This window comes from Gymnogyps californianus, chromosome 6, assembly GCF_018139145.2.
Source record: "Gymnogyps californianus isolate 813 chromosome 6, ASM1813914v2, whole genome shotgun sequence".
Taxonomy (NCBI): Eukaryota; Metazoa; Chordata; class Aves; order Accipitriformes; family Cathartidae; genus Gymnogyps; species Gymnogyps californianus.
The window spans coordinates 20,011,965-20,037,194 of NC_059476.1; the positions used below are offsets into that span (position 1 = coordinate 20,011,965).

The following is a 25,230-nucleotide window of genomic DNA, read 5'->3' on the forward strand; positions in this document are numbered from 1 at the left end:
ATACTCCTTCAGGCCTGTCATCCTGTGTGTACGTGGGACTGCTGTTGCGGGGGCAGGAATGCTCCAGGATGGCTGGAAACAAAAGTGCACATCCTTCCTGATGGGCTCTGTCACCAGTTTGCTTCATTGTAGGCTACTGGCTAGGGCTCAGAAGTGTTTTGGAAGTACAGCATTAGTTTTCCCTGAGCACCATGATCTATTATACAAGGGTACAATACTGTGGAATTAGGCCAGCATGTTGTAAAGAATACTGACTTTTAGTTGGATATCTGAAGACAATCATCTCCACCCATTCTCTCAGTCCTTTCAGCCCTTTCTTCCATTCACGTAGACTCTGTGGGCACCCACCCCTTTTCCCACATGCCCTTGCATTCTGCTGCCCTGTTCTCCAGTGCTCATGCAACTCCTTGCTCCAGCTGCGCTCTGCCCTCCATGTCCGGTTCAGTACATTTCTTGTGTGTGTTTTCTATCCCTGGCTTGTTTCACAAGCATGGCCGCAGATAGCCGTCTCTTTGGCATCCCAACGACTGCCTTTCCTTCCTCTCCAGATCTTTGCTGTAGCGGTTCCTGAGAGTGCGGTTTTGGGTAAACTAGACGGATGTTGTTTTGTGCACAGTTTAATTCTTTGGTGCAACACCACTGAAGCTAGCTTTGCTAAGAGTTTGGGAAAATAAATGAGGCTATCTCCTGAGCCTTTCGTATCCTGCCAAAACTTTATCCCTTTTACTTTTTCGAATGGCCATTTCCCTTTCTTCCATCTACTAACATGAGGACTGGTCAGCAGAGAGATACCAGAAGCAACAGTTGATGCTCTTTAATAGTTCACAACAATGATACACATTTTGTAAGCTTTCCAGTGAACTAGCCAAACAGTGGCTATTTTTCATAGTTAAACAACATACAAGGTAGTAAACTGAACAAGTCTTCAACAAAAGTTTCTTCTAAATAACGCTAAAAAAAGACATTTTTTACATATTTGAAAAAGCATCAGAAATTCCATTTGCGTATAAGCATGCCTTTCAACTGGATAGATGAAATACTACAATATGATTCCCTTATCTTTTTCTCAGTAGAAAGTAAGATCTGATTTCCAGCTTAGAAGTTCTGTGTTCTACAGATCATCACTTAAACACAACCTTTATACCAGGCCTAGCATTGAAGACTAAGATTGCTTAGCTATTATTTAGTCTTTCTAAGCATACTCTTTGTTGGTGAATGAACAAACAAATGAACAATCATCATCTGCAGTTTCTACATTATCTCCAGAAGGTGATGCCACCAGATGTTTCATCTGGTTATAACTTCAACCTTAAAAGTTTTGAGAGTGTGTTGACATGTCCTTGGGTTTGGGGTTTTTTTTGGTGTGAAGGATTTTTGGGAGCTTTAGCCTGAGGTGGAAAGTTGTAGCTCACATAATGCACTCAGATATTCTTCATTGTCGGGATCCAATGCAACGGCTTTCTCATAGCACTCAATTGCTTCACATTTCTCACCGTATAAATTATGAATGAGTCCAAGTGTACCAAAATCTGTTGCATCTCCTAAACCTCCCTGAATTCTCCGTTCCAACAATTTCTTCAGAGCATTGCTGCACTTCTGTCTTCCATAAGAATCTTCTTCAATTTTCAGTCCTTCTATGTAATACCTAGTGGCTTCAGATTCCGATTTCATATGAAAACGCTGAAAATTGCCATAATGGTAGTAGAACTCTTGTTTATCATCAGACAATAGAATATTTATCTGAAACGCTTTCTGAAATGTCTCTTCTGCTTCTTTATACCTCTTTCCTTGTGCATACATGTTTGCTAGGTCAACATGGGCAGAAAAAAATTTACTCTTTTCGTCAGTCACTGTTTTAAAATGAAAAATGGCAAGTCGGATGAGTTCCTCCACTTGCTCTCGAGGTGGATATCTTGTAGTCTTTTTCAATTGAAGCAGCTTTTCTCTGTAGCAGAGTCCTAGCTGGTGATGCAAAAAGACAGATTTTGGTGTCACTGCTAGGGCCTTTTTCAAAATCTCCAGTGCCTTGTCCACTTCTCCTTTCCTTCTGTAAAACTTAGCAGCATATCGCAGGAAATAAGGAAGATCAGGGGTTTTCTGCATTGCTTCTTCAATGTATCTCTCGCCTTCATCAACTCGCTTTATGTCCTGAAGTTTTAATGCAAGTAATGCCATAATGAATGTATCCTTTGGATTCAGTTCCACTGCACGCTTCAGGGGCTCGAGGGACAGGCTTACCTCTTCACATTGTCTGTAAGAAAAATCTTCCAAACGATACATTGCTATTGCATAGCCGGTATTAAATTCCGGGTTGTTGGGTTCATTCTTCAGAGCATTTTCAAAGCAATTCTTTGCTCTCTGGTAGTATTTTCTCCCAAACTTTAATAACGCCCATCCTTGCTCAGCATAGATCTCTGGAAGCTCAATCTTGCATTGAGCAGTACTTGAAAGCTTTTTGCAGCTGTTTTCCACTTTGTTTACGTAAGTTTGAGCCTCTTCATATCTCTCCATGTGGTAATAGATCCAGGCATAGTTCCCCCAGGTAACAAGACTTCTCCTGGCAATTTCATCTGGATGATTTTTTTGAACTATTTCTTCAGCTTTTTGGAGGTTTCTCAGGGCTTCCTCATTTGACTTCTTTAGGTGGCATACATAGGATAGTAGATTATAATTTGTGATGTTGAATTTCGTTAAAAACTCGATCTGATCGCCTATTGTTTCCTCTAGGTTATCGAGATCCACATCCTGCTTCAGCAAAGTCCATGTAAAATGACATTCTAGCTGCAGCAGGGAGCTCTTCAAGGAATTCTTGGAAACGATACTAGAAGAAATCAAAGAAAAACTTACTTATACTCCATTTTCTTTTTGCTACACTTGTTTTTAAACCAGGCATGATGTACTTCAAAAGCAGGCAATACCTCAGCTGGTGCCACTAGTCAACAATACTTCAAACAAGCCAAAGCTGTGAGAAGCCATAGGTCTAAAGAGCTGAATAGTTATTTTAGTAATTCTCCTTGCCAGTGTATGAGGGCACCTCTTACATAGCAACAGAGCTGGTGGTCTGGATGTCAGAGGAGGGCTAGTCTCTGTGGTAAAGCTGGCACACATCTGGGCCTCAGGAACATGTTTCCTATGCAGGGAAAAATTGCTGAAGCCTACCTAAAAGAGGTAATCAAATAAAAAACTTCCCCCAAAATATAGAGAAAGTGATATAGTGCCTTTCCCATGTCTGTATATTTTATGGTTTGGATTATAAATTTCATTTTGAATTTCCTGCATTTGTAAATGCTTGATTGTTAGATCATAGCACCATTTTTATGTTATGATTATAGTGATGTATCCAGTAGCTCGCTCCCAGATCCCACCAGTCTCCCCAGTTGCTGGCACTTGGGCATACAGCCTCCTGAGGGTGCAATCCCACTCTACTTGCTGGTACAGACCACACACTCACTCACTCACTAACCCTGTGGATCCCCAGAAGCTGGCTTTGGACATCCAGTAGCTGGTCAGGGATCTTCTCTCTACCCAGGTGCCTCACCCGTACAGACAGACAGACAGACAGACACACAAGCTTACCGACCAGACCCTGTTTACGTACAAGTGGTCTTTAATACCTGTTTATCCCGCTCTATTTTTCAACATTTGTTCCTTCCCAAATCACCCAGATCCCTTGTTTCCCTGCCTTTGGTCCCCTCCCCAAACATCCCATAAAAAGTCTCGTGCAATCCCCAAATGCTTTTCCCTGCATCCCATAATGTGTCCCATAACCCTAGGTAGTTCAGACTGTAAGGCGCTCCTGTGGACCCCTGGTGCTGGGTGTTCTCCCAGCCCATGGGGCTGAGGGCCCCCTGGGGCAGCCCTGGGAGGGCTGGGTGGGGGCTCGTGTTCCTGACTGGGGCATTGGGGAGCCCCTGCCTGCCCTTGTGCCTCTGTGCTCCTCCATGTGCATGGGGACGGGCTGATGGCTCTTGGGACCGGGCTGGGAGCAGCCAGGGCAGGGCATTGTTTGGGTTCCCCCTCCTGCCATTGCCTGCCTGTGCCCCTGTGTAGGTGTGCAGACAACCTCTCCAGCACAAACCGTTACAACACAGAGGAGATAGATAGGGCTTTAGTCCACATTGTGCTCTCCCTTAAAGAAGGAATTATACACGACTTTATAACTGAGGCTTCTCAGTCAAATCCTTCTTTGTTAGAAAGGCTTCTCTGCTCTCCCTCCTGTAAAACCTGGAGGGTCTAACAGCCTGCGCGGTCTAACGTGTGCTGCTGCTCAACTGCAAAATCATATACAAGAGGAGATGTCTTTTGGGTAAAAAGAGTGAGTGGAAAGACTGGAAAATTATGAGGAGGCAAATCAGGGAGGAATTGGGAAGCAATCCCTACAGGTTCTGGGACAGTGGGAAGGACGCTGGGGAAAGCGACACTGAATACAAGTTTCCACCCAAACCATCTGACCTAGAGGTACTGGAGGAAGGTCAGACAAAAAGGGTATTTATAAATGCTGTTAATGCATAAGTTTGTCTTACAGACTTCTTTGCCTTTCTCAAATAATCTCCTCTGCCTAACTGATGTTTTTGATTGGTATTAACAACAGTTCCTAATTAGAAGGCTGTATGTGAGGTAATTACAGTTCTGGGAAGAAGGGGAAGTGAGAGCAAGTCCCTGTTATTATCACTGTCTTGTTAGAAACCTTTGGCTACAGGTGAATACCACAGAAGAACAGATATTGGCTCCCAAATCAGCAAAATATTGCAGGAATAGCTTGAAGCATTTAAGTAGTCCCATTCAATTCAAGATGAAATGTGTTGGTTTTTATTGCCTCAGCTGAGAACCATGAAAACATCCGTGGTTGAAAACAGTGGAGAGTAATTCATGAAAAGGCATTTGTGGAAAATGAATATTCATGAATGTCACAAAAACAGACTTGTGATGCAGATTAAATACAGTTTAGCTTAGTTCAACACATAACTAGTAATTGCAATTTCCAAAGTTGTCATAAACATCTTGGCTTTGCCCTAGTTGAGTGTGTGCATGCGTGCATGCATGTGTGTGTATGCGCCTCTATGCATGCGTGACAGTCTTCAGAAAATGTAACCCCCCTTCTTGCGCTCCAAGCTGCAGCCCAGAACCTGCACTGCCCTGTTTGCTGGTCCTCCCAGCAGTAGAAATGAGAAAGTAAATTCTCAAATGCATCAGTGCCAGTCACCCATTTGGCTGGGCACCAGCTATGGCTGCAGCCTGGATTTCATCCCTGAACTGCATGCACACAGTTTTTCTGACTGTCAGTTCTGTTCACAGAGACTGGCCCTTGTCACAGAAGCAATAACAATATTAAATAGCGTCCTTATTTTATTTTGATTCTTCCAGTAAATACTCTGTAAAATATTTTCTGCTATTTCGATCTCCAAAGTCCCTCACTGCTTACATTTATGTAAATAATAAGCATTATTTTCCCATGGCATAGCAAAAAAGCATCTTTCAGAGACTGGGTTGTTCGCTTACCTCATGGTTTTCCTTCTCTGCTCACTTGGCTTATGGTAGCTTCAAAGCCAAAGGAGTGCTGCTCGCTGTTGTTATGACTTCCCTTTAATGTGCTCCAGCCCTCATGTGATCTGTGAGTAATTTAACGGAAACCAGAAAGTGAAACTTCAGCTTCTGTATGAATCTGCAAAAGAAGCTGGAACAGCCGCCAGTAGGGGAATAGAAACTTAGGAGTCACTAAGCTGCTTTTTTCAGCCTGGCTCCGTGCCATGCATTACACTGTGTTGTGGAGAATGTGGCAACAGCTCCGAATAGCTCCCAGCATTTACTTTGTTCAAATCCAGAGGCATCTACGATAAGGAGGATATTTCAGGCTAGTATAGGCTGACCTGGTTATCATGCATGGGCTAGGGAAGGGTCATTTCCCCCTCCTGCCTCTGCTGATGCATCTCTGCACAATTTTGTACCATGCTTTAGGCTCCTGTTTTATTGGTTTTGTGCCATCCACATAACACTCACACAATGTCTTACCGCCCCTGCCTGCACTCCTTCATCCTGTGTCTCCACATCACAAGGTCTCTGCTGTTATACTGGGCCTGTATTTCTCCGCACTGTCATTGTGTAAGAGTACTAAATATCTCATCCCACCTAGAACAACTGTTTGTTGCTGCTCTCTACATAAAACTGCAGTTGTACTGTGCAAAGATAAACCAAAGTAAAACAAATTAGATACAGACAGTCAATTCAAGAAATTGCTGTCACAGTTGTGCCAAGCAAAACAAAGCTGCAGGCAGGTCAGGACAAGCTCAAACAGAGCAGGCCTGGCAAGCCTTGTCCCGAGGCCATGCAAACTCAGTGCAAAGCTTATGGCCTGTTGCTACCAACAGCAATGCCGTGTTACACGTTAACAGAGAGATGGGGCACGGGTTGGGTACTGGAGCACCTACGGATATAAACAACTCACTGATGCTTAGTTTAAAAAAAAAATAAATGCAGACCTGGCTTGATAAAATTGATTTTAGGGGTAACAAAGAGATCAAGGAAATAGTATCTAACATACGTAAATGGCACTATATATAGTAAATTTGGATGTAACCTGAAGCTGCAGACCAGTGAAGAAAAAGACAGGTGTAAAAGTGTGTTAGCAAACATATGATAATGACCCAAAGTGGATCCTGGGGAGAGGAAGAGGAAACCACTACCATTAGCATCATGTTTCTCCCAAGAAAGGATGCCAGTGACTGATGACTGTTGGTGTTATTCCCTCCAGCAGCCTGAAGCTACTGATCTGAATGCCCAGAGGAGCAAGCTCTAGGGAAAGCAACAGAAAGTAAGAAGTGTCCATGCACGCACATGTGTGTAACAATTTTAACTGTAATGTTACTATTATTGTGACTTTTTCTGTAAATAAGTACTTTAACTGCATTATTATTCTTTCTCTTTTTGTAATAATTAGATCTAGACTAATGATAATTCTTGCATTAGACTAAGATTTTCATTATACTAACAAAAAAAATCTTGTCTTTACCTATCTATATAAGATTTGCTTCTTTTTTACCCATAAACAAGATCTTTTAAGTAACATCACAGAAGCTCTCTCCATTCTTGAATCCATTCCATTTTAAAATGTGAGAGCATCTTGTTAAGAAACACGTTTAATTAGATACTGTCTAATGTCCTTCTGTAATTAATATATGTAGAATTTCAGCAACCCCCCCCCCCCCCAATTTTGTAGGAATAAGCAAATAAAAATGCATATAAGGGTACCTCACGAGGCTTCTCATTGTTCCTGGTATATGACAGTGTCAGCTCCTCTCATTTTGTGAGGTTTTTAGTGGAGGATGGACAAGGTTGTCCCTCTGTCCTAATAAGCCAGAAAGTCATTTATATCAAACCTCATTATCACCTCAGAACTGCTGCTGCCGCCATCATGTTCAATCTCTGTAATTACAAACAAGAATTAACAGTATTCCATGTTTTTATTTATAAAGTCATATAATCTCTGACTGCCAATTTGTATGTTTTCAAGAATTTTAGGTTCTGGCTTATAAAAGTTTTATCTTCTGCGGTATGAACAGTCCATATCCCCACCCTAACAAGTGTGTAGGAAGCATCTATGTAGGGTGGAGTGAACCTCTGGATCTGGTGGTAAGCTGCACTCGCCCTCCGGGTTTGGCCAGGTCGTGGCTCTGTCCGGCTGGCGCCAGCGACCCTTGGGCTGCCCGGGGGGAAGCCGGGGCAGCCCACAAGCCGCTGGGGAAGCGGTCTCTTGGGGAAGGCTCGCGGCGGTGTGGGGAGTTTCAGCCTGCATGGAGTGAATTCCCAGCAGGCAGTGACTCTTCAGGACAAGGCTGTCCTTGCCCTTCTTTCCCTTTCCTGTCTTTCCTTTTCCCTTTCCCTTCTTTCCCTTCTTTTAAAAGCAAAACAAACAGTCTTACTTATGAGAACTTCTAGGTTCTACAAGAAGTTGGAGAGCCTTAGTAACACACACACCTCTTGTGTCTCATTTAAGTGATTTCTCTGTGTGTGTGGTTTCTTTTTTGTTGGAGCTGATGTTTCAGAGCTCAAGATAAAGGTTAGTACAGCTACTATTCTGAGTAGCATGCAATGTTCTAGCAATCAGGCATTTGGTAAGTGGTGAAAAGAGGCAGTGAATTGGGAAGGAAAAAGGATTAGGGTATCTACACAGATTCATGTATTTTATGGAAAATAAAGGTTGCAGGTAGTAGAAAAATGTATTCAAAAGGTTTCTGCAAGGCCAAAATCAAATGTGGACACTAATGATTTACTATGCTACTAAGTAGCTATGGGTTTCTTGTCTCTGCTTCTGTCCCGAGTGTCTGGTTGTTTTGGTACATTGCTTGGTACCTAGCTTGGTACATGTGGGAAAATGCAGGAATTTTCCACTTGGAATGCAAAAATTTGCCCTAGTATCCATATTTTTACAAATTTAGTTGCATTTATATGCTTTGGTTTGACACAAATGCCTATTGAATAAAATAAGTGTGGGAAAGTCCTTAAAATAGAGTAAGTGAAAGGAAGAGAATAGTTATGCCTTTCTGCAGCCATCTTTGTAACTCGCTTGGCACAGCACAGGAAAATTCAGAAATACTTCTACAGCCCTGCTGCTTTCACTTTGGGGAAAGCTGCAGCTGGGCTGACTGGTATCAGGGAGAGCTGCGTTGCATAGCAGCAAATGCAAGAGCTTCCTGGAAAACACTTGTCCAGAAACAGGCTGGAAACAACAACTGCATTCATATTTAATACAAAGACTTTGTTTACTTGAGTGTTCTGTGCACATAAAAGAATAGGGAATGGCTTCAAAAATACCTACACATTTTAGGGAGAAAACTCGTATCTGTACATTTCCTTGGAGCTGAAATGGCTACCTGCTGACAAAGAATTCTCCCCTGGTATCATTAGCCCAGCCAAACTGAAATGCAGTTTTCATTATTAAAATAATGTAAATGAACTATACCATAGTAAATGACAGGATCACTTTAAATATCCTATTTTATGCTGGTTTCAACTTACCCTAGTTTAGCATATAATTACTATGTTTGACAGCAGCAGTTGTGGCTTTTTATAAAAGTTTACCTCCCATAGAGGAGAAGAGTACCCTGTAATTAATTTGACAGAAAACCCAAGTGAATCACTGAGCAGTATTTTTGCTACCCAAGGTCTTTAAAACCAAACGACGCTAAGAAATGGGATCCAGGAATGCAAAGAGTTGCATAGTGTCACTTGTATAGAGTGATGTATCCATGTGTCAAAACAAGGGGTGCTATGAAAACTTCAATGATTTTTCTATTAAAATCTTAATGCTTTCTAAATAAACAGAAACATTTCTGTTCTTGACACACTCCTGCTTTACCACTGTGTATTTTATATCAGGTTTCTGTATTATTCTGAGGATATTACTATGGCCTAGACCTAGTAACACGAATATTTATATTATAGGATTGAATTTGGTCCAAGTTTTTGCAAGCCTGGTCACACGTCCCCTGACCTCAGACACGCTTCTCTGGGAAATTATAGATATGCAATGCAGTGCCAATTAGTTGCCTCAGAGCATAAAGATAAAACAGTTTTGCAAGAAGCTGTGATGATAACCCTGCTGGAACTGCGTGCCTGCATGTAACTTAAGCCCATTTGTATTAGATCTGACATATTTAGACTATGCTCAAAGATGATGGATAGATAGATGATCTATTTGTGTAAGAATAACAGCGATTGCTGACAACGCTTTATAGTCCTTACAGAGGACCGGCTCTTCCCGAGGTGCAGGCGTTCAGCACATTGGCGAGGCATCCCCCGGGGATGCCCCCGCTACGGGGAGAGGCCGTGGTGGACGAGGCTTCACCCTCTCCTTGCTGCTGCTGCTTTCTCCCTGGAGACTGCTGCGGGCTCTGTGGCGGGATCAGGGCAGAAAATAAAACATACCCTCGCAGGGCGGCACTGTGAGGATTCTGGAGACTTCAGGTGAGGAGCAAATGCAGAAGACGAGGAGGGCTGGGAAGCAAAAATCATGGGCGCCGTTCTCGGGGCCGAAAGATTTCTGAAAATGGATTCCAGGGGGGCGGGCGGCATCTACACAGGTGTTACTTGAGAAACGCTGAGTCACGCCGGCTCAGGCAGCCCAAGGCCGCGCACCCCCGGCCCGCCGCCAGGCGAGCGGGGCCGGCGGCAGCGGGAGGCAACAGCGGCCCGCGGCCGGGGGCTGCGCGGGGCTCGGCGGCCACCGCCCCCGGGCGGGCTCCCGCCCCGCGGAGCCCGGCGGGGTGGGCCGGGCGGCCCCTGCCGCCGCCGCCGATAGGCCGCGCCGCATGGCCTGAGCGGCGGCGCCGGCCTAGCGCCCTCCTCCCGCCGCGCCGCGCTCATCCGCGCTGGGAGCGGCGGGCGGGCGGGGGCGCAGGCCGGTGCCGGCGCGGCAGCAGGTCTGCGCGGAGGGCGGGCCGTCCCGCCGCCGGGTGGCTCCGCCGGGCCTCAGTCTCCCGAAGGGGGGGGGTGCGGGACACACCTGGTCGCCCAGCCCGGCAGCGCCGTGCGGCGGGGTCGGCCGCGCTCGTTCAGCCGCTCGGGGCCGCACAACGCCTCCGGCCCGCCGCCGCCTCCCCGCCGCTGACAGGAGCGCGGCCGCCCCCCTCCTCGCCCTGTCAGCCGGGCGGCCGCCCCCGCCCTTGTCACGCGGTCCCGTGCCGGTCGCCGCGCGCGGCGGAGGCGGCACATAAGCCTCGGCGGGGCCCGCTCGCTGCCGCCCCAGCGCCGGGTTCTGCTTCGTCGCGGCGAGCCGGGGGCTCCCGCCACCTTCCCGCAGGGCCAGGATGCGGGGCCTGGTGGTGGCCGCTTTCCTGCTGCAGAGCATCGCCGGTTCGGGCGCGTTCGCCAGAGGGAGGAGAAATGTGGACCCGGAGACGAACATGAACATCGTGAGTGGAGCGGCGGGGCGCGGCGCTGAGAGAAAAGTGGCCGCGACTTGTCACCGGCTGTGACCGCGGGCTTGCAGCGGGGCGAGGAGAGGAGCAGAGGGGGGTCTGGGCGGCGTGCGGCCCCTTCACGGCTCCACGGGCGCAAGCCTGGTCCCTCCCGCCCTCGGCAGCCGCGGTGAAAGCCCCGGGAGACTTCAGCCACTGGTCAGCGGTCAGCCTGCTGCTGCTGCTTACACCCTCTGCTTATACGTCGTCTTTCTCTTCTCCTCCTTCCAGGTCCTTCTTGGTCCCTTGTTGCCGCTGATCTTTCTCTCACGTATTTTCTGATCCAGATCTGTGGTTTTTGCTAGAGTCAGGACACTCTTAACTGCTGGAAGAGGGCATGTTTATGAAGCATACTTGTGCTGCTAGCACAATGCTCCCGTGTTCTTACCCACAACTGCTTTTCTTCCCATTTGGCATTTACTCTCTTAACTTTATTCTCCTTCTGCCGCAATAGCCAACTCCAGAAAATATTTGCTGTTAGTAACTGGTATTAGTTGCTCTTTCCTCTGCCCCATCTATACTGTGCCATTTTTTCACATGTGTGAGAAGATACTTGAAGCTAGAAATGCTTAAGGTGTATAAGAAAAGAAGTCGTCAGGATAATCTAAATATTGTTTTGAGGACTGAAAATAGTCATTTAGTCTAAGGCTAGTAGCATTCAAATGGAATTTAGCCTTAAAATAATTTTGGAATGTTAATGTCACTGTATTATGATTAAAGATATATATAAAAGAAATAGCATGTTTAATTAAATGCTCCTTCTCTTCCTTGCTCAGCAGCCTAAGAGTAGAACTCCGATCATGTCTTGCATTTCTTACATTTTCTCAAGGCACGGTTGGTGTCATAAAACCAATTAAATAGCAAGTTCTCTGTCCTAATGGAGTGGCATTAAATGAAAATAACATAAAGCATAAGACGTAAGAGATGGGAGATAAACCTATTAATGAAATCATAATGTTAAACAAGTGTGGGGTTTTTTATTATTATTTTCTTGTTTGGCTTGTCAGCAAAGTCACTTAAAAGCTCTGCAACAGACATAAGGTTTGAGGAGAAAGGTTAAAGAAATGGCACGTGAAACTGCGAGGTGAGGTGGCAATGTCAGCAGCTCGCACATGTGAAGAGTGTTAGTGTTTTAAAGCAGCTGTGTTTGTGGTTCATTTCAGCACATTGCCTAAACATGATTGTGTCCTCTGTATAACAGAAATTTTGGCATACAGTTCAGATATAAATCTGAAATGTTTTTAAAGAAGCCTTTCCCTTCAGGAGAGGTGAACTCTTCCCTCCATCTCTTCTTCCATATGCCGCTGTGGTGCCAGTGGCTTTTTGCTGTCCTCACTTGTTTGTTACTGGAAGATACTGCTTTCCTTGAGAGCAGTTTCAATTTTTGTCTGCCAAATCAGCGTCTCAGTGTTTCACCCTGTTATCATAATCTCCTTTTCAACACCTCAATCTCCTTACTCGCTGTAAGCAGCATGTGTGTTGTAACTAATATGACAGTGGATGGGGACAGGCTAGGGAGTCCTCCCAGATTCCTAGGATAAGGTTTGTGCTCTGGCTAGTTCCTGACTCCGTACTGGGATAAGTCTCATAAGAAAACCTGTCTGCGTCGAATAGGTGGGTGGCGTGGCACATTCCTACCACATTCTTTAATTTCACATTGCCATCTTTGGAAGGAACCCAGAGTACTTTGCACATGTTAATGAACTGCGGAGGCTGGCAGTCTGACTCCAGGGCGGTTTCTTTTCTTTCTTCAGAGTCAAATTATTACCTTCAGGGGATACCCTAGTGAGGAGTACGAAGTGACAACAGAAGATGGGTATATCCTTTCCGTTAACAGAATTCCTTATGGAAGAAAAGGCCGTGAGAGGAGCAAGGGTAAGATTTGTGTCTGCTTGGAAAAATGGGAAGTCGTCAAAAAGCTCTCTTTGATTTATAAAACTTTTGCTCCTGTAATAATCCAGAAAAAGATTAAAGACTATATGACCTGTGCAGTTAGAATGTTTTATTGGTGAATGTTATGGCCAAAATAGATTAGGCACATGTCGAGTGACTTGAGTAAAGGAAGGGAGAAGGAGTTAGAAAGCTATATTTTCCTGACATTGCCTTTTTGTGACGTTAATACAAGCCCTTCATTGTTGTTTGAATTTTTGCAGGGCTGAGAGGCCTGGATTTTCTAGGAAGTGGAAAATAAGGGTTGAGATTTGTTGGGTTATTTTTTAAGTAATAAAGTCTCTTGAAAAGAGATTGATTATAACATTGTTGGGTTATTTCAAACCCCATTTTTAAAAATGCTTCTTTATAACAAATAAGTTTGTTAAAAATGCCTGACCATTTTCAGAAGTAGGGGCAGTTCACATGCCTCTTTTGGTGAAATATAACTAATCTACAAGAGTTCCCACAACGTTCAGAAAATAATTACTGCCTGATTTCTGCATAAAATAAGAGTTGGTTTGTTAATGTTAACCTCTCTGAAGCTCCCTTTGCAGTAAGGTACAAGCCAGACCAATACTGCATACTACTGAAGTGTCATATTTTACACAGCTGCTTAAATAGGTAAAACAATATAATAAGATAAAATCCCTTCAGAACATCTTGAGTACAATACATTTTAAAATATATTGCAAATTAGGATATGTAACAGGTAGTTGACAACAGTCAGCCCAGACCAGGTTGTTTTATGGATGGGATTGGATGGGGGACTGGGAGGAGCATTGGCATGTGCCGCCAGAGCACTGTTAGAAGCTGTAAGAATTACTGTGAAAGCTGGTATAAAAACATGGAAGGGATGCAGGGGGTGCACAGGTGAGGAGGTGAGGGAGAGGAAGGATAGGTGGAATGTAAGCTGAAACTTAAGGGAGCGATACAGGCAAAGGTTTTTGCAAGGACTGAATGATGGAATGCTTTAAGAATGAGGCAAATGTATGTGGAAGAGGAGACGTGTAGCCTTTGACTTGCTGTCCTCGTACACTGCATATGGAATTAACAGTGTATTTGAACAGCAATGGCTGAATTTGTTATCAGTCTTGTTGCCACCCCTTATAAAAGATGCTACAGACAATTGCATGCATACAACAGCAGCTTGTTTGCATAGAAACTGTACATATTCTAAGGACTGCCTCAGAAGCCTTTGGACTGAAAAAAAACTAGGATGAGAGGTAAAAACATGGAGCGCACAAAAGAAATCAGTGATTGTTCTATAGCCTTTGGTGTGAACAAGACCTGTGGAAAAACCCTCTGCCAAAGGCCAAGCAACAGTCTTCCTGACCTTATCTGTTGGTTTTGTATGAGTTAGGATGTTTGCACTGTCCGCTGTCTCTCACAAGGTGGGTGTGTAAAGATCAGCGCATGGACGAGGCCAGTCAAACCTGGCAGGTGTCTTTGTACTTAAGAATTTCAGAGAAGCCCACAGGAAAAAGACAGGCTGCCTTTGTACCTGTTGATTTTTGTCGAATCCTTCATCGATGACATAAGCAAACAGAAGTTTCCTGACCTGTGGGAATTCTCTACATTCCCCTTGCCACACCCTCGACCCCAAGTTCATGTTTTGCAAAGTGCTTTAATTTTAAAAACAAGGATTACTGAGCACATTTGGGGAAGTATGATCTCCTAGAAGAATGAAGATTTCAAAGTTCATGTTGATCTTAAGATTTATAGACTTGGTATCTTTTCTCAGAAAGATACCAATGATGTGTTACTGCTGACTTAGCGTATATATGCCATAATTCTTCTTTTGCAATACCTGCATAATGTGAATAGGATCCCTTGGAATTATGTATCACGTGGTGTTTTGGAACAAAGCCTACAGTTCTTCAGCTAAAAAAAAAAAAAAACCAGGGAAATTGTCCAGAGAACCTAAAAGCAAAACATCAAGGATTTTTCACTTTAGTATTAACTAAAAATCTAAACCAACTGCATAGCATGGGTAAGAAGGGCATGGAAATAAGTCTGTCTTCCACTTCTTGGGGGTGCAGTGAAGAGAACAAAATGTGCTATAGTGGAAAGGGTAGTTTAAGGACCTACCTTTCTTATTCTCCCTCTGGGGTTTTTAGGATCAGAGGTGATACAAAATTATTATTGTCCAAGTCAGTTTGTCATATGATTGTGCAATTCACGTGCAGATCTGGTGACTGCTTGGTAAAGTGAAAAAGGAACTGGCAGAAATTGGAGGCTAATAGGAGAACAGAATTAAAGCATTAAAGCAGTTAAACAATTTTCCCTTTCCTGTGTTATGAAACATGCAAGTAGCAGCTTGAGGAGAGCCTGTTCTTCAAAAAATTGGAAGTTGGTTGATCTGAGTTTAGTAAAAGGGAAGAAGGTCTCAAAGCTAAAAGTGAACATTACTGAAAACAAGTTTAATGTTAGGCTTGAAAATCCTGCACACTGTTCATAAGGCAATGAAGTATTACTGCAGCGGAGTAAACAGTTGTGTTGAACTGCGTCGTCTCCAGTGCCAGTTTGGCACTGCTGGAGGTTTGCTCTGGTTGCAGGGACAGTATGCCACAACATGGTTTTTTAACAAAATGGGAAAAGCAGGCACTGAAAAGGTTCCTCATCACAGGTATAAAAGTTGCCAGGAGGGAGGAATATTGCTAATTTGGATTTTGGAACTCACAGCAAACATTTACGGATGTGACCTGGAATGGAGGGTGTAGGTGACTGAAACAGTTGTGATTTGGCTGTTTCTGCTGAAAGATCCAAGTCTAAATTATCAATGGAGGAAGTATTGCGTGAGTTAGTATTGTAGTAGAATGATGTGTCATTGGAGGAGGTAGATTCCTGAGTAATCTCTGGCATTGAGCTAAAGTTACCATGTTATCAGATTTCAGTTATTAAAGCAGAAAAAACCCCAAAACACCTGTGCTACTGTGAGATCCAGAGACAGGTCTTTGGATTTTCTGAAGGTCATGTTCCTCCTAAAGGATTATATGTTAATTTATTTTCTTTGTGTAGAGGCAGGAACCTTCAATTTTTTTAATCTGTATTCCACATAAAGGTGTCATTTCGCTTTTCAGGATGGGGAAGTCAGGAGAGAGGCTTCCTAAATTCCGCCTGGGTCTTGACTGTGGTTCTTTTAACTACTTAAGTCAAGGGGAGAAAGTCCTTTGAAACATAGATTCCCTTGTTGGCTACTGCTCTTGAGGTTCTGCCAGAGTTTTGATAATGGAAAGGAGTTGCATAGAGATAATATCAGTAGCAGTTGCAGAGATTTCCACAGCTCCGCACCCTAGTTTGGCATTGTCTTAACTGGAAAACAAAGATCTCAGTAGCACATATATGGGAATGTCTTCCCCAGGTTTAGGGGCAGGGCAAGGGTCATAAGTAGTTTAGCTGTCTGTGTTTGGGCCACTTTGCTGAGTATTTGTGAGTTTGAAACAGTTGTAAGGGCTACCTGTATTTTTCTACATTTTTCTCATGTTTGCTTATGGCACGTTTGCTGTCTGTTTTGAACTTCAAGGAGTCTTTTGCTCTAGTTAGGAAACTAACAAGTTGCTAGTTTAAAATTCTTAATGATAAAAAGTAGCATTTTGTGAAAACACATGATTTCATGACACTATGAATATTATACAAATTGCGAATCTTAGTAGATTAAGTCAAGTAGATTAAATATTCAAAGTGCAAATCTAAAGCAGACTTTCAGTAACTCACTTGAATTATTCTTAGGCATTCAATTCCAGATGAACGGAAAGCTATATTAAATGCTTTGTTTTTCAGGTCCAAGGCCTGCTGTGTTTCTGCAGCATGGTTTGCTTGCAGATGCCAGCAATTGGATCACAAACTTGGATTACAACAGCCTCGGCTTTATGCTGGCAGATGCTGGCTATGATGTATGGCTGGGAAACAGCAGAGGGAACACCTGGTCCAGGAAACATACGCGCTTCACAGTGAAGCAAGAAGAATTCTGGGTTTTCAGGTATCCTCGTCTTGCTAGAGAAACTACACACACTGTTTGCGAGCAGGCTTCTCTTCCTCTCTTTACCCATCATCTCAGTTCAGTCACATTGTGAATGTACAGGATATTTGTTTTCTGGTTACATGTGCTGTCACATATGTAGGGGCAGTAAAGGGGTTTTATGGTCAGTATAGTGTCCTGAGGCAGCCTTCATACATGGTCAGTAGAATATTAATTGTTTTCACCGGTGCTTGGTGTGAAGACTCAATCACCAGAATGTTCTGCTTCATCCAAAGGAAGCTTTTCTTTATGTCCACACAACTGATCTGCAGTGCAGTAAAGCTCTGTGCAGCTGTTCCACGCTGATAACTTTACTTACACAACTGACTTTTTATCTTTGCTTTGTAGCTTTGATGAAATGGCTAAGTATGACATTCCAGCCTCAGTGGACTTTATTTTGAAGAAGACTGGCCAGGAACAAGTATTTTACGTTGGCCATTCACAGGGCACCACAATGGGTATGTGAAGATATGCATTTGTTAGAATATATTGCGTATGAAATGATACCAAGTTCCACGTATGTGGTTTAATGATGAAAAAATAGGGCTTTTGAAATCTACTGCTTCTGGTTTTTAGCTGCTTCCTGGAATATTCATCAACATTAAAAAGAAAAGACTTAACCGTTCCGTGTTTACTTAAAGTGGGAAGCTGTTGAAATGATAAATTGAAGTCACAGCTAGCCACCAGTCTAGTTTCTATTAAAATAAATTGATGAACTGTGCATAATAAAATTAGAATCATCAGACATGTAGAATAAAGATTCCCATTTCCAGAATATTTTGCTGTATGTAAGGCCTGGCTCAGGTGCTTTTAGACCTGCAGATAGAAAGGGCTGGAAGAGTGTTGGGTTGGTTAGCATGAGCTTGTGTTTCAGAAGAAAACAAATCCTTCTGATTTGCCTCATTTAATTTGTGTTCCATAGTAACTAGATTAATTTAAAATATCTAAACTGATCCTAGAGACAACAATCAAACTTTTAATCTAAAAATACTTGTGCACACTCAACACGTCTTAGATTTTATAGAATCACTGCCAGGTAAAATTCTCATCTAACTTGTGTAAGTGAGGTTTGTTAATTGTTCTTATATTATTTACAGCTTTCATTGCTTTTTCAACTTTGCCACAGCTGGCTAAGAAAATCAAAATGTTCTTTGCCTTGGCACCAGTAGCTACAGTCAAGTTTGCCTCTAGCCCTTTGGTAAAATTGGGAGTGTTTCCTGACCTGCTACTCAAGGTTTGTATTTGAGTGTAAATGTTTTAAGCCAAATGAGGTGTCCCCCTTTCTATTTGAAAACAGCATAGCAAACAATAGTTGTGATTAGATTAACATGTTTGACAAGAATACTGGGCCAGTTTTTCCATAATGCTACGGAAGTAAGTAGTGGCTTCTCTGGCTTTACTGCTGTCTAACGAGACAATTTGCATCAGTTTAAAGTAGTATTTTACAATTACAGCTTAATAGATGGAATAAAATTATGTTTTTCCATTTATGTGTTTCTAGAATTTAAGCTACAGAAATCACATGATTAATTAAGTAGTTGGTCTGTTTTAGAAGTCATATGATAGCTTTATACGCAATACTTTTGAATTGTCATGAACTTTAACAGATTTGTTTCACAATTAACCATGTAGTATTAGAAGAGGATCCTTCAGAGGGTGATTAAGAGCAGCAGCTTTATTTAGATGCTGTGAATCATCCTCTGGAGAAGTTTCCCTTTCGCCATTAACATCAAAGGGAAAGTAGGCAGACTGGCAGGCTGCAATAAGTGCCTGAAGTCAGACATTGTGAACACCCTGCTATGTGTAATTTTTAACCTTCACTTTTCTTTCCACCACCCATGGAGATTCCCACACAGAGCTGTTTGTTCTGTGAGATAAACGCTTCTCTAATGTACCTTGTACAGATCTAATGCGTATCTGTTTGCATTATTAGTTCCCTGCTCCAAAGGCAGATACATAAAAGTGATACTAACAATTATGGTCTCCTGTTCCTTGTGTAATGAACTTTGTCTAATGAGGATAGTAGCTGATCAGTGCCCTGTGCAGATGTTCATGTTGTGCTGAGGAACTTGATTCTCATGGTGACTTGCAAAAAAACTGGAGTGCAGGAGTACATGACAGCCACAAACCCACGGGTCAGTTGTATCTTTAAAGAGCTGTGTCACTTTTTAAGGAAGTGCTCAGGGGGCCATTTTCAAATCCTTGGATGTTTTAAAAATACTCATCAAGAGGAAGTGGCCACCACAGCTCACGCAACTTGTTTTTCTTACATGGTTTGAAGAGAGGAAGTTGAAGTACAAAGCCATTTAACATTAGCAGATGCAGCTTAAAATATTTTAGCCTTAAACAATTCTCATGACAAGAAGCTGTGTAGTACTCTTGTGAAATACTGAATTTAAAACTGATTAGAATTTGAGGTTAGGTTTGGAATTCTTTAATGATGGTCCCAGTTCCCACGTACTTTTTGTAGGGGTAATGGACTGCATCATTTGTAGCAGAAGCACTAACCATGACCTTTCCATTGGACTGTAAACAAGGTTGATAAGGAGATAAATCATTTTCATATGACACACCTGTCACCAGTGCGAGTGGAAATAATTACCTCAAGAATGTTGTAGTGTAAAAACTAAACCCAGGTCATTCTATGCAATTACGTGTTTGTCCTATGTGTTTGTTATTTTGTAGGACATGTTTGGAAAGAAACAATTCCTCCCTCAGAATTCTTTGCTGAAGTGGCTTGCTACCCATGTTTGCACCCACAGAATACTTGATGACCTTTGCGGCAACATGTTCTTTCTTCTGTGTGGTTTTAATGAGAGAAACTTGAATATGGTATGTTTTGGTGACTTTTAGTAGCTGAGTTATTGTGAATTCTAACGCAGTATTGACTGTGTGTCACTGTACTGGTTGTCCTTTACATTTAATTAGAAAAAAACTAATGCCTTCTTCATCATACTGAGTTTGGATGAGTATCTTTCTTTGGTATAGATGTAGTTGCCCAGCTTGGATGGATAGAATTAACCTTTTAAAATGTTACTGGAAAGCTAAAATACATTATTTTAGATCTGTTGGCGAAGTGGGTAAGCGAAGTGAATTAATATGATGGTGCAAGTATTTAATTCCTTTTGCAAGGAAGTGAGGAATAAAGATACAGTTTTCAACCATTTTCAAGAGAACTGTTGAAGTTTTCTGGTCTCTCAGCGGATGTGTGCAATTATTTTCTCTGGGATCAATTTCTGACCCTGCTGATGGCTTCATCTGTGGTTCTTGTTCCAAAGGACTTGTTCATAGGACTTGTTTGTTACCTAAAAGCTAGTTAACAGCAACTGGTGTGAGACCGCCTTTTTTCGTAATGCTTCTGAAACTGTTTCTAAATCCCTGAAATAAGTAGAAGCTGGTATCAGGTAGTATCATTTACCCACAGGTGGATGAAAGCTGAGGATTTTTTTATTGGAGTGAGATAGAATTAGCATTATTTTTTTCACCATTCTGTGTGCAAAAAAGTACATTTTTTGTATTTTATATCAAGGTGAAAGTGCAGTTTTGTGATGTTTTCTTGCTCAGCACATACAGTTTTCATGGTTTTAATGGTGGATAATATTTTTTTTTCTGCCAGGATTTAAGTTTCCCCTGGGTATTTTGTACTTCTAAACTCGAAGTGTACGAAGTTCTGAATCACTTTGGATTGACAGTCACTAGTTTAGATGTAGAGTAACGCAAGGTTTCTCTGGAGGTCCGTCTAAATATTAGTTAATGAGCTCCCAATTCTTACAATACTAGCACTTTTTAAAAGATATTCTGAATATATAAAAAATGCTTAAGGGATATCATTATCAGGTTTAAAGTTCAGCTTTAAAATTCTGCAGTTAATTGTAAGTAATCCCCAAAACATTTGAACCTTTTACCTCATCTGTATATATGGCTCCATTTAACTTTTGTTTATAACAGATTTAAGAGGAATGGAAAATTTTCTGTTAGTTGTTCAAGAAGCAATAATGGTTGCACTGTTGCACTGTGAGGAGTAAACCGTATTAATTATCTTGTTGCAGAGCCGAGTGGATGTGTATTCAACACACTGCCCTGCGGGGACATCTGTACAAAACATGATCCACTGGAGCCAGGTAGTTTCCAGAATCTAAAATGTCCATGCCTCTAGCTTGTTTGTAGAATATTGATGTCTCTGATATTTAAATAGAATAAAATGCCAAAATATGTATGTAGCATAGCCCAAGTGAAATTCTGGAACTGCCAGTTGTCGGAATGGCAACTGTTCACTGCAGCTGCTTTGATGATACTGACTTTTGGTGGCTCGCCCCTCTCGCCTACTTCTTTGAAGATAGGCTAACTGTAAGTACTTCAGGCCAACAAACAATACAATGGAATAACTTAACTGAGAGATGCTGTAACAAGTATTTGCTCCCCTTTCAGCAAACCCTGTTTTGATTACAAGTTATATTTTTAGCCAGTGAAAAGCAGCAGGCTTTCTGTTCTGTTCTATTCTGTTTGGCTTAATTTTTTGTTTTATTAGTGTATTTTGAATTTCACCTCAGTGCACGTTTTCGTACCTGTGATGCTGTTGTGCCTGAAGCTTGCTCAGCAGGCTGACAAATACGAGAAGACATTTGCTGTGGAAGCAGTGGCCAGTGCTGCTTGTGATCTTGTAACTGGACTTGGTTATCTATTCAGAAGCAATGCGTTCTGCTGTACATAGTGTTCAAGTGTTGGCTCTGAAAGAAATTTGTGAAGACTGGTTTTTTTCCCAGATCCCTGTTATTTAGACTTCTGTTTCTGAAAAATAATAGGTGGTAAATCATACAGAGTAGACTTTCTAAGAAAGCTCCATGCTGTGTTCATATACATTTAGACAGCAAGGTAGATATTTCAGAAGTAAGCATGGAGCTGCCACATCCTGGCTTTGGATGCACTAAACTGTTTTCCTTAATCTTTCCTACTGTTGCTATGAAAGAGTATGAAATCTTAAGGGACAAAGTCTTAGGGTGTTGAATGTTATTGTTTCCCCCTCCTGTGACGCTGGGCAAAGCAGTGACACTTGTCCTTGTTAATACTTGGCATTTCACTGTTTCTCGTGTCAGTTGCCTTTGCCTATTGTCCACATGACCTATACTTTTTTTATTCCTGCAATAGAAATGTTGCAGTTCTTCTTTGTATGTGTGAATATTTGTTTATTTCTAGGCTGTGAAGACTGGGGAACTCAAAGCTTATGACTGGGGAAGCAAGGCTGCAAATATGGCTCACTACAACCAGGTAGACACCTTTTATGGATACGTTATAATTCTTGAGTGTCACAAAAAAAGTCCTTGGGCACTTCTCTGGGTGCTGTGTTTATGCTGCATGCTAAAGAGCCACTAGTGTTACCCAGTAACCAACTGGAGATCTGCCTTTTCCAAAAGAAAAAAAAAAGACAGGACTGTAGAGCTCTGAGGTAGTCCTAAGTCAGTATGGAGCTCATGCTTGGATACGAAGTTGTGATGGCACACTGTTTCTTGAGGGTGGTCCTGCCTGCCTAGATCACGAGATCCCACTGCACTTCTCACAATAAGGCATAGACTGTCAATTCATGTGTATTGCTTATCCTCAGCCTGTTTAATCTCCATGCATGTTTGTTTCTAAATTGCTGTGTGCAATACTAAAAATATTTTGCCCCTTGTCACTTTTTAGTGACTGGGAAAGATTTCAGTATCATACTTTCAGAGTGGCAATCACTTTTAGTACTTGATTAAGGTTTAGAAATAACTTGAATGGGATGCAGTCTCTGAGACTTCTGCTGCGCTGAAAACTTGCAAAACTTGTAAACTCCTCAGACCATATCTTTGTGGCTACGCGTGCTATAATATTGCAGGACTCTTGGAGTTACATTTTCTGTTGAGTCAGAACTCCATCTCTAGCTGCCCAAGAGAGGAAGAGAAAATGAGAATCTGACACATTCTTCTTGCATTTGCTAGTATGTTACACTGCAGTGTAGTATCACACTGAAGACTTGTTCTTTCTAATGCTTTGGTTTTCACTTTCCCCCTCCTCAGTCTACTCCTCCTTTCTACAAAATAAAAGAGATGACTGTACCAACTGCAGTGTGGACTGGTGAACAGGACTGGCTGGCAGACCCAAAGGATGTTGCTATGCTGCTCACTCAGATCACAAACTTGGTTTACCACAAAACCATTCCAGAATGGGAACATTTGGATTTTATCTGGGGCCTTGACGCACCTTACCGCATGTATAATGAAATAATTAACATGATTAGGAAGTATTTCTAAGCCAGCATGGTATTTCAGAGTATTAGTTCACCAGGAATTCATCTTTTTGGAACATATGCTTTTTTGGCAATAATGCTACATTGTTTATTTATGATGCATTTTTAAAATGCCAGCAGTAACTACTGAATTGGATTCATGTTTGGTTTGTTTTTCTCAGTATTATTTCTCGCTCCTGCAGAAGTCCTCATTGTATCCTGCTGATTTTGCACACAATGGCATGATGGTACTCAAAAAACAGCAGTGTGACTCTGCACAAGAGGAGTATGTCATGTGCATATAAATTTAGTGATCTGTCTGAAAGACAAGTTAGTCCATTCAGCACCTCAGGTGCTTGACAGTTAAAACAGTAAGTATTTCACTGTGTGTAAAACACTGCCATTTCTCAGTACGTTGCTGTTTCTGAGTACCTTTCAGAAGTACTCCTTGTACTGCAGTGACCCATTTGGTGCTGGTACTTTAAAAAGCACTTAGTAACTTTTTGCTGCGTTATTATTTTAGCCATCACATACAAGCTAGCTACATCAGATGACTTTCTTTTTCAATATTGCCCAGAAGAACTGTCATGAAGCCAGAGATCATCACCACTGTCAGTTGAAATCTCCTATTTCGGGACTGATTCATTGCTGCATTTTTCTTGATTTAATGGTGTACCTGAAGCCTTTCATGTTTCCCATACCAGCTATGGATAAGGATTGTTATTTGCCCTTGCAGATTCCTGGAACAAGAGAAGCAGTTAAAAGAAATACCAGTCTCAGTTAGCTTTGTAAATAGGTTATGGCTTTCAAGGAGAATGATGTAACATACTTGTGTTTTGTTTTCTTTGCACTGACCACTAGAAAACAAGCTCCCCCAGTATACTACTGGCGAGGGAAGAGCCAAAGCAAATTCTATAGCTTGAGTGACTTGATTTGCGTGGACTTTTCCCCTTAATCATCTGCTGCTTTGAAGATCTGTTTACTTCTTAGTTGCTTGTGTGGTGCTTGCCACCATTGTGTTCAGGAACCATACAACACCCTAGTGAAGCCTGGCAGTATTAATGGCAGTTTCAATTTGTCTCAGTTTCCACTTCAAAATGGGGCTAAGCCTCCATTCAGTGGGGGGAGAGGATTCACATCTGCTTCAGGGGTCTGACTTTGGAGCTGTAATTGTTGGTAGTATAGGTGCCTTGCTCTTTCCATTGACTATGCGGAGGACTTCGGCCCCTCTGAATTGCACAAAAGTTCCATGCCAAATGTAGATGTACGAAAAATCTGCGGAGTCAGTTGCCTCCGTCCAGATGATAATTTCTGTGCCATGGTTGGATTCAACCCAGATTTCTGTCAGTAATCCCAACAGGGTAAAAGGCCTTTTCTACATGGCATAGAAAATAGTGCATTTTAAACTGATGCAAACTTTTTTTGTAAAAAAAAAAAAAAAAAATAAAATTGTAAAAAGATGCATAACCATAAATTAGGGTTTGGTTGGTTGGGTTTTTTTATTCCTAATTCAGACTCAGGGAATCCTCAGGCTTTGTTTAAGGAAAAAGTGGTTCATGATATTTCAGTTGTGATTCCTAGTAGGACCTCTAAGTTTGCTTTATATTTGTAGCAGCCATATTTGCTTCACCTTGCTGTGCTGAAAGGAATTTTCTGTAGGAATCCAAAGTGGCTAACTTAGCAGTTGTGAGGGTATGTGATAGAGCAAGAGCCATGTGCATCATGTTTATTAAGCTTGGGATATTTCAATAAACATGAGACCTGCTTGGAGTTTGGAGCAGCGTGTTGTGTTTCACTTCTTGTTGTTTCATGAATGCATGTGAATCTTTGGGACAGAATCCAGAAAGCCAAGTCTGTTTTTCACAACTATTCATCCATAGAACAAGTACAATCATAGAGTCATAGAATGGTTTGGGTTGGAAGGGACCTTAAAGATCATCTAGTTCCAACCCCCCTGCCATGGGCAGGGATACCTTCCGCTAGACCAGGTTGCTCAAAGCCCCATCCAACCTGGCCTTGAACACTTCCAGGGATGGGGCATCCACAACCGCTCTGGGCAACCTCTTCCAGTGCCTCAC

General features: G+C 42.3%; 2 protein-coding genes across 6 annotated transcripts; one reads left to right on the plus strand and one right to left on the minus strand.

Annotated features, from left to right (window-relative positions):
* Window positions 1–799: 799 nt before the first annotated feature.
* On the minus strand, window positions 800–7,392 carry LOC127017708 (interferon-induced protein with tetratricopeptide repeats 5-like). Its single transcript, XM_050898941.1, has 3 exons — window positions 7,246–7,392; window positions 5,500–5,609; window positions 800–2,821 (listed from the first exon to the last, which is right to left on the minus strand). The coding sequence occupies exons 2-3, from the start codon at window positions 5,502–5,504 to the stop codon at window positions 1,384–1,386; spliced, it is 1,443 nt and encodes a 480-aa protein (XP_050754898.1). The 5' UTR covers window positions 5,505–5,609; window positions 7,246–7,392; the 3' UTR covers window positions 800–1,383.
* A 3,103-nt stretch (window positions 7,393–10,495) lies between these two features.
* Window positions 10,496–24,929, plus strand: LIPA (lipase A, lysosomal acid type). 5 transcript variants are annotated; one of them, XM_050898881.1, is made up of 11 exons: window positions 10,497–10,907; window positions 12,707–12,812; window positions 13,152–13,155; window positions 14,948–14,955; window positions 16,665–16,863; window positions 17,251–17,360; window positions 18,000–18,136; window positions 19,588–19,734; window positions 20,952–21,023; window positions 22,096–22,167; window positions 22,944–24,929. In XM_050898881.1, exons 1-11 carry the CDS (start codon window positions 10,803–10,805, stop codon window positions 23,175–23,177), a joined length of 1,194 nt encoding a protein of 397 aa, XP_050754838.1. In that variant the 5' UTR covers window positions 10,497–10,802; the 3' UTR covers window positions 23,178–24,929. The 5 variants fall into 5 exon arrangements, with proteins under 5 accessions (XP_050754839.1, XP_050754838.1, XP_050754836.1 ...); XM_050898882.1 differs by lacking the exons at window positions 13,152–13,155; window positions 14,948–14,955; window positions 19,588–19,734 and adding an exon at window positions 19,325–19,345 and having other exon boundaries at window positions 10,496–10,907; window positions 12,707–12,827; window positions 18,000–18,112; XM_050898879.1 differs by lacking the exons at window positions 13,152–13,155; window positions 14,948–14,955 and having other exon boundaries at window positions 12,707–12,836.
* The last annotated feature ends 301 nt before the right edge of the window (window positions 24,930–25,230 follow it).